This window comes from Echinops telfairi, unplaced genomic scaffold, assembly GCF_000313985.2.
Source record: "Echinops telfairi isolate 266 unplaced genomic scaffold, ASM31398v2 ScPeMD7_41;HRSCAF=154, whole genome shotgun sequence".
Classification (NCBI taxonomy): Eukaryota; Metazoa; Chordata; class Mammalia; order Afrosoricida; family Tenrecidae; genus Echinops; species Echinops telfairi.
Genome location: NW_022103939.1, coordinates 1,618,988 through 1,628,452, shown reverse-complemented (window position 1 = coordinate 1,628,452; position 9,465 = coordinate 1,618,988). Strand labels below are relative to the sequence as shown.

The window sequence follows — 9,465 nt, the reverse complement described above, 5'->3', positions numbered from 1 at the left end:
ACTCATACATATCAATAATCACAGTAAATGTAATAAGCTGAAATGAAGCAATCAGAAATAGAGTGGTAGGATGGCTAGAGAAACGCAACACATCAATATGCTATCTTAGACACAAGTACATCACTAAGATGCAATGATCAAATAAATGTACCAAGCAAACAATAGTCTAGATAGAGCACTATACAGTGGTGGTGGGGTGGAGGGTAGGCCACTAAAAGGGAGATGATGTGAAGGAATCCAGGAAGAAAAAGAATGTTTGGTAACAAATATGCAAATGTGCTTGACCCAATGAATGGATGGATGGATTGTGATAAGAGCCGTATGAGCCCCCAATAAAATGATTTTTTTTTTAAAAGGAAAGTTAAAAAAAAAAGAATGCTTGGAAACTGATTGTAGTATTGTAGCAGTTGTACAATACTACTTTACATGATTCAAATAGGAATGATATGATATATGTATTAGCTCCCAATTAATAATAAATTAAAATAAATAATAAGCTGCAATTTGGATTAAATAAATAAATAATAAGTTAAAAGAGCACTAATGGAAACATTAATCTCTAATAAACTAGACTAGTACAAAATGTACCACTAAAGATAAAGAAGATATTATATTTTGATTAAAAGACCAATCCATTAACACAGTGGTTCTCAACCTTCCTAATGTCGTGACCCTTTAATACAGTTCCTCAGTTATGGTGACCCCCAACCATAAAATTATTTTTGTTGCTACTTTATAACTCTAATTTTGCTTCTGTTATGAATCGGGCAACCCTTGTGAAAGGGTCCTTCGACCCTCAAAGGGTTGCTACCCACAGGTTGAAAACTGCTGCACTACAGGACTAAAGAAAAATTACCTAAGAATTATGGAAAATATATACACCCTTAGTGACATAAGCGAAAATCAAGGCAAACTAGAATTATATGGTATCCAGCTACCACGATCAACTATTCTGCAAAAGATCACATTTGAAGATCCTGCATAGAGTGGTATAAAAATGTGGGATGAATTCAAAATCATAAACAAAATCTGTATGGTGCTTCCTTAAATGTCAACACAATTATCTCAGGATCTTGGAACCTCTCTATTGGGTATATGCCCCAAAGAAAGAAAGAATACACCATGAACAGACATATACTCCCCTATGCTTATTGCAGAATTTCCATAATATCAAAAACATGAAAATAGGCAAAGCTCTTATTGTAGAGAAATGAATAAACAAACTCTGCTACATTCATATAATACAATACTATGTATCAATAAAAATCAATGAAGATTCTCTAAAACACTGCTCGACCTGGATAAAACTAGAGAGCATTATCATAGCAAAGATAGTCAATCTTATAAAGATAAGTTGTTAATTACACCATTATTATAAGGAAAATCAAACAAAAGTGTTTTTACACCAAAAGATAAAAGTCCAAAGACTACAAGGAGACTAGGGATGGGGCAGGGCAGGCTGTGGGAAGGGTAGGAAATTCCAGAGGGAGGGAGAGGGGTGGGAGGGGAACAAAGGAGAACCGCATTCCGAGGGGAGGGTCCCAGGAGAAGATCGCTGACGTCAGCGGTTGAGATAGGCAGAGCAACTACGTAGAATGTGGGTTTTAAAAAACAAAAGACAGAAATGGAATACATGTTTAGAAAGGAGAGTGAAGGCTCGCAGCCTTAAAAGCACTCTAGAATCTTTCCGCTCAGATCTAAATATTAGAGTATTAGAAGTGACTGCTAATCAATATTGGGTGTGTTTTTAAGGTGTTGAAAATATTCTGAAATTAGTAATGATGGTTGCCCAATCTAGTAAATACATTTAAAAAAACAACACCGAGTTGTACATTTTAAAGGGTGATTTCATTGTATATAAGCTAAATCTCCATTAACAATAATAATTCCAAGTCAAGCCTGATCTTATTTTTGGAAACTCCTGAAGCAGGTTGATATTATGTCCTCTCTCCTGAAAACTAGTCTTCAATATTCCTGCTCTGATTTTAACATTCTATGTTCTGCTGCACAAGACCTCCTTAGAGGAATGAGAAACAGGGATGTTCCTTTAAGGGTATTGAAAAGCAAGGATTTGTTTTGAGGGGATGCTACTTTGAGTACTAAGCCAGGGCATTTTTAATTGCCTCAGATGCATGCTAAGTGGTACATTGAATAAAGAAGAATCGGTGCATTTGAATGTTGGTGCTGGGGAGGAAAAGTGCAAGTACCACGAAAGTAAAGAGACAAACAAACCTGTCTTGGAAGAAGTGCAACCAGGGTGCTCTTTTTTTTTTTTTAATTAAATCATTTTATTGGGGGCTTGTACAACTCTTATTACAATCCACACATACATCCATGTATCAAGCACATTTGTACATTTGCTGCCATCATCTTTCTCAAGACATTTGCTTTCTACTTGAGCCCTTGATATCAGCTCCTCATTTTTCTCCTCCCTCCCCGCCCCCGTCCCTCATGAACCCGTGATAATTTATAAATTATTATTATTTTTTTAAATCATTTTATTAGGGGCTCCTACAACTCTTATCACAATCCATACATACATCAATTGTGTAAAGCACATTTGTACATTCATTGCCTTCATCATTCTCAAAACATTTGCTCTCCACTTAAGCCCCTGGAATCGGGTCCTCATTTTTCCCCTCCCTCCCTCATGAACCCTTGATAATTTATAAATTACTATTTTGTCATATCTTTCCCTGTTCGACGTCTCCCTTCACCCATTTTTCTGTTGTCCGTCCCCCAGGGAGGAGGTTATATGTAGATGAAGTTGCCAAATGGATCAGACAGGCAAGGATTCAAAGAATCCGTGGTGGAATGCCCCTGAAATGGCAGAAGAAAGCCAAGGGATAGTGAAAAAGAGTTAAGAGGGGAAAACAAGAGAAGAAGACAAAAGAGTTTGTGGTTGATGGCCTAGATCTGCTCTGTTATTGCCGAAATAAACCTGTCTGGTGTGCTGGTGGTATGGAAGAGAGGAAATGATGGGCAGGACAGGACAGGAGAGGCATTTAGAGGCAACACTGAGGGAGTAATTGCTATGAAGCTAAGAAGAGAGGAGTCGAAAGATGACAGAGAAGTTTCCGTGGAAACTATACATACACAAATATAAATTTCTCAGTTTATAAATTTACCAAACAAAACTGCTAACTCAGAGCAACAGTTAGGATTGTGAGTCAGGATGAAGATTTGTAAAGACTAAGGGAATAAAAGACGAGGCTGTCTGCACCTATAAATATTTACAAACTCAAAAACCCAATAAGGCCTCTATGAGTCAGAATTAATTGGATGGTAGTGGATTTCCTTGAAGGGAATAAAATGGGGAAGAATTTGGTCCCTGTTATTCAAAGGGAAGTTTGAGCCTTCCGAGGGTGTATGTGAAAGAAATACAAGTGACAGAGATATTACTGTTCTGGCCAGAAAAGGGATGGAAGTGTGGACGTTGCTAATGAGTTGTAATTTTCAAAAATAGGTGACCAGGTCTTTCTTGTGGGTCACAATTGGTAGATTCAAACCACCACTCTTTTGGTTACAAAGAACGAGCGCTTCTCTGCACAATCCAAGGACTCCTTAGAAAAGATAAGCAAGAAAAAAAAGTGATTAACACTAGTGGCTCACAAACTTTATCATATCTTAGAGGCTCTTGGAAGCCTTTTAAAGCAAGACTTGCCAGTCCCTATCCTGGAATCTACACTAATTCAGTTTGAAGGGAGAGCCAAGAAGCTGTGAATTCCCTGATGATGCTGACCCTGACAGACACACTTTCAGGACCTTTGTTCCGTGCCTTTCTCTTTGCCCTGGGAGTTATAACAGTCCACAGTCACAGAGGTGACCCAGAAAACACGACACTCTCTAATAAGTTTTGTACAGACACAGTTTAATTGACTGTACAAAGTACACAAAATTCTACTAATTTTAAAGATCAGTGAATTGCCCAACCAATAACAGAGTATGATCTTTGACCCAAGTGGTTTCCCATGGTTGGTTGCCCAATGGTCTTTGTGTGTTCCTTTGTTCTCTAAATGCCATTGTTGCCTCCATGGACCCCTGCTGGTCAGTGTCCTGACTCAGGGTAATGAGTGGCAGTGCCCCCCAATCCTGACTCTATCGTTCCATGAAGACTGCTAAGCAAAGGCAGTGTCTCTCTGGAGTCTCTTAGGCAGAGTTTAGGGCTTTATAGAGCTCACCACCGTCTTCATACTCCTGGACATGGCTTGTGAGGTTTTAGCTATCTCTCCTGGTTCCCGTTTCTGAAGAACGGTGCCGAGTCTGGCAATGCTTTCAAGTCTTATTGGCTTTGGAAGCCTCGCAGATTGTGGAGAACCCATGGAGCAAGCCTCAAAAGGACTGAGTAAGAAACAGAGGGGAGCTTTGGCAGTTCGATGGTTGAATTCTCTCTTCTGATCCAAGAAACCCCAGCCATGTAGTCTTGTACCTTATGTACTGCCACTGCTCATCAGTCACTGGAGGCTTATATATTGCTGTGATAACTGAACAGGTTTCAGACTAGGACAGACTAGGAAGAAAGGCCTGGTGATTTATTTTTGCAAAGCATTCAATGAAAACTATGAATCACAATAGTCTGATCATCCATTGACTATGGAAGGGTACAGGAGTAGGCAGCACTTCCCAGCACTGTGCTTAGGGACACTGACTCTATGACAGCTAGCAACATCAGCAACAAGGAAACACAGGTTGTCTATAGGCCTGTTCTATAAGCATACCCTTAGGCAGAACCCACATATGAATGTCTATAGAGAAGGTGTCTGTGTGTCAAGCCAATGTTGTAGAACCTGCAAGTGTGTGTAGCCCCTATGATACTGTGCAGATCTTGTGGTCATTGCAAGCTTTTATGTTTATTCTGCCAGTGTGTTCAATTTCTGAAGCTATCTTCTTATGACACAGGTGAGGGATCTACAGAAAAATATGGCCCTTGCATCTGCCAGTAGCCTAGCTGCTTTGAACAACTTGACCCACATGTGGCAGGCTGCTTCCTCACTGGCATCCCTGGGCTGGAACACCTGCACATCTGGCTCTCTATCCCCGTATGTGCCATGTATGTAGCTGCCCTCGCTGGCAATGGCATTCTAATTTGGGTCATCCTCTCCCAGTCAAGCCTGCATGAACCCATGTACATATTCCTATCTGTGCTAGCCAGTATTGATGTTCTTCTCTCTACTTCCACCATGCCTAAGGTTCTGGCCAACTTCTGGTTTGGGTCTCGCCTTTGATGGCTGCCTTTGATGGCTGCCTCACTCAGATGTTCTTCCTCCACGTCCTCTTCATAGCAGACTCTGCTATCCTGCTGGCCATCGGGTTTGACCGCTACATGGCCATCTGTTCTCCTCTGAGATACGCCACAATCCTCACAACTACAGTCATTGGGAAGATCATTACTGCCAGCCTGACCAGAAGCTTTGTCCTCAATTTCCATCCATTGTTCTTCTGAAGCACTTGCACTATTGCCGAAGCAACATTATTGCACATCCTTTTTGTGAGCACATAGGCATTGCCCGTCTGTCTACTTCAGATATCTCCATCAATGTCTGGTATGGATTAGTAGTTGCCCTTCTCTCTACAGGACTGAACATCTTTCTTATCTCCAGTTCCTACATTCACACTCTCCGAGCTGTCTTCTGCCTCCCCTCTTGAGATGCGCAGTCTAAGGTGCTGACCACTTGTGGAACCCATGTCTGTGTCATCATACTCTTCTATTTCCCCTGCCTCTTTTCTGTCTTTTCCTACAGGTTTGGTGGAAGACGTATCCCACGCTATGTCCACATTCTCCTAGCCAACATCTGTGTGGTCATCCCACCCATGCGCAATCCCATTATTTATGGAGTGAGGGCGAAACAGATTTTGGAAGGGGCTAAACACATGTTCTCAAATTTTGCCAAAGAGTCTAGATAAATCTTCCCAACTTGATCTCAGCTCAATCCCTTTAGACCCATATCAATTGCTCTACATCCAATCCACCCTCTTGGCTACATCTTTTTCTCATATTATCCCTGTTCATGTCAGAAATTATTTAAGTACATCTTCTTCTTAAAGCTCTCTTTCTCTCTGACATTTATAATAATATCACCCACCACTTTCTCTTTTCTTTAAATCATTTTATTGGGGCTAACACAACTCTTATCACAGTCCATACATACATCCATTGTCTCAAGCACATTTGTGCATTTGTTGCCATCATCGTTCTCAAAGCATTTTCTTTCTACTTGATATCAGCCCTTGGTATCAGCTCCTCATTTTCCCCCTCCCTTCCCCTCCCTCTCTCGTGAACCCTTGATAATTTACAAATTATTATTTTTTTCATGTCTTGCACTGTCTGATGTCTCCTCCCACCCCCTTGTCTGTTGTCCATCCCTCTGGGATGGAGTTATAGGTAGGTCATTGTCATCAGTTCCCCCTTTCTCCCCACACCTTCCTTTTACCTTCCTGGTATGGTTACTGTCAATATTGGTCCTGAGAAGTTTATCTGTCCTATATTCCCTGTGTTTCCAGCTCTTATCTGTACCCATGTACATGCTCTGGTCTAACCAGATTTGTAAGGTAGAATTAGGGTCATGACAGTGCTGGTGGAGGGGCCGGGGATGGGGGGGTGGGGGGCGGGAAGCATTAAAGAACCAGAAGAAAGCTTGCCTTTAATGCTCCTGGCTTCTAATTCCTCACCACCCCATGAAAAAATAGAGGAAATGTAATAGCCCGGTCAGCAGTAATTAAACCACCATAAACTGCACAGGAGAAAGATTAGACTTGCTACTCCGGCAAACAGTTACAGTCTTGGAAAGTCCACAGGGGCCACTAGGAGTCAGCATTGACTGGACTGCAGTGAATAAGATCTCTGTCACTTAAATGGGGTTATCCTTCAGAATCTGCTGTTTATCAAACTTTTACGTCCCTTACAGTCACCTGGAGAGAGCCTTGGTGGGCTAGTGCTTACGCATTGGTCTGCCAACCACTTCTACTCCGTGAAGAGTTACAGTCTGGGAAACCTACAGGAGCAGGTCTACCCTGCCCTATGGTGTTGCTGTGCAAGAGGGCAGTGCCTTTAAGCTTGTTTGACCCTCACCAGCGGAACTTGCATAAACTCTCTGTGCTCCGACCACAATTTCTTACCGTGGAAACTAGAATATGTGGGCATGGCATCAATAAAATGTCAAAGTTCCCAGGTGATTTCAATGGGCAAGTGCTTTGGAAAATCAATGAAGTATCATATAGTGAAAATTTAAGGATAGATTTGCCATTCGTTTTCCTGACCAATCAGAAAAGAATTTAGAGAATGAAAGAAGCTGACTATGCCATGGGAATTCTAATTTCTGTGAGATGTCTGAGGCAGGAAAATGTGCAGGTAGGACCTGGGAGTCGTACTCAAGATGCGACTAGGCATGATCCCTGGAAACAGAATCGCCCTGACACAGCCGTGGAACTGAGAGAAACTGAGAGGAGGAGCAAACCATGATAATGGCATCAGGGCGCCCTCTAAGAGCCTTTCTGCCTAGATCTCTCCAGGGTGTCCTTCTGGGTGTGGCCCTGGTCATTTTCTAGTTTGATAATATAAATACACCTTTTGGTGAAAGAGTTATCTGGTTCTTTATATATATACATATATGCATAATTTTTTGAAATATGTGAAGCATCCTCCTATCAATTGTGGCCTTTGATTCATCTGAGACTCTCTGCTAACCACTGTGGTATTTAAGTATGATCAACCTCATAGTCCTGGTTTCCTGGTATGCCCACTCAAGTTGTTCTGTAGAAAGGGTATCTTTCTTCTGTGGAACTAACTCAGGATATCTTCAGTGAGTGCCTGATTTGTTTGCTCCTTTGCCACCCCTGGCCCCACGTCAAATCTCTATGGCGTTAGCATTTCAAATCTGAAATGCTCTACTGATCTGCCACTAGAAAAGGCCACTCCAAACCAGAGTAGCAGAGAAATACTTCATTGCCCCACAGCAAGCTAGTAGCACAGAAACATGAAAACTGCAGTAAAGAAAGGATAATATGAGAAGAATATGTAGCATGTGTTTGCGATAGATATAGAGCAATTAGTTATGTTAAGATCAAGTTGGGAAGATTTATCTAGATTCCTTGGCAAAACTTGAGAATGTTTGGTTAATTCTTTATTAAAGAAATGAAAACCCAGAGGCAGGATATTTGAAGGTATTAACACTGGCTGATAAATGGGTTTCAAAAGTACCCAGGATGTGCCTAGGCATAATCTCTGGAGACAGAACCAACCTAACTTATACAACCTGGGAACTAAAATGCACTGAAAGTAGGCAAGAGTCATCATAATGCTGGAAACCACACTGAGATGAATGTTAACCACAAGGTCAGCAGTACAAAACCACCAATGGCCCCAAAAGAGAAAGTTGAGGTTTTCTACTCCTATAAAAGATTTATAGTCTTAGAAACCACTCTGTCATATAGAGTCACTTTCAGTTGGAATCAACCTCTTGGCAGTGAATGAGTTGTAGAGTCACACAGATTTGGCTTAGAATTGCATAGTCATCATATTTACCATATGGTACTTGTGTGCCGCTGACAGAGGTTTATCTATGGACAAGAGTTTTAAGTTGTTGAATGATCTCTTATGGAGGTCACTGGAAACTGAGATAGCACCCCACTTCCAAAGGCACCCAGAATATGTACCATGCCTGTCATACCTTAGATTTACTACCCATTGGCCTGTGAGCTTCCTTTTGGCGTCATTGCATGTGCTTCGTGAGTCTGAAGAGGACTTTATAGATTGGTATCGGACATATGGGCTACTATCAGACTTATGGACTTGATCTGGACTGGGCTGGGATGTTTTCTCACTATTCTATTGCTCTTGAATATAAAGCTCTTTCTTATACACATATGAGTGTCTATAAATTTGCTTCTCTAGTCTACCCGGACTAACACGGAAGGTGAGTATCACACAATGCCACAGTATTAGAAATGCTCTATAGGGTTTTCTTGGTTGTACTCTTAATGGAAGCAGGTTAGTCATCAGCATACACAGTTGACCTACTGTCAAATATGAAGCATTACTGTAAAATAGTTTTATTCAGCTTTAAAAATTGCAAATTTGGAAGAACTAAAAGGAAATGCTTAAAGTGATATTCTGATTAAGAAATATGAACATATGCATTTTATCAAGACTTTTTACAGAGTGGGACAAGAGTATGGGGGCATATTAAATTTGTTGACACCCAATGTGCTATGTAAGACTCATTGATCACTATTTACTATTGGCTGGTTCACTAATCCTAAATACAAGAGGTGGCGCCTTCTTTTCCTGTTGTACTCTGAGTGAGCTACCTCAGACTATTGCAGAACAAAATATCTTGGTCAAAAAAAGTTACGGTCATAGGTTGTGTAGTCTAAAGAACAGAAAAATGGGCCTAAGATAAAATGGCATCCGATTTAGACCCATGTCAGTCATTTTAATTATGACAAGTCCCTTGGTTTTAGAGTGCT

General features: G+C 41.0%; 1 protein-coding gene across 1 annotated transcript; it reads left to right on the top strand.

Annotated features, from left to right (window-relative positions):
• Positions 1-4,890: 4,890 nt before the first annotated feature.
• LOC101644228 (olfactory receptor 52B6) lies at positions 4,891-5,904 on the top strand. Its single transcript, XM_013008438.2, is given in 4 exon segments — positions 4,891-4,960; positions 4,963-5,225; positions 5,228-5,417; positions 5,420-5,904. Coding segments are annotated over 4 exon segments (1,008 nt in total).
• The last annotated feature ends 3,561 nt before the right edge of the window (positions 5,905-9,465 follow it).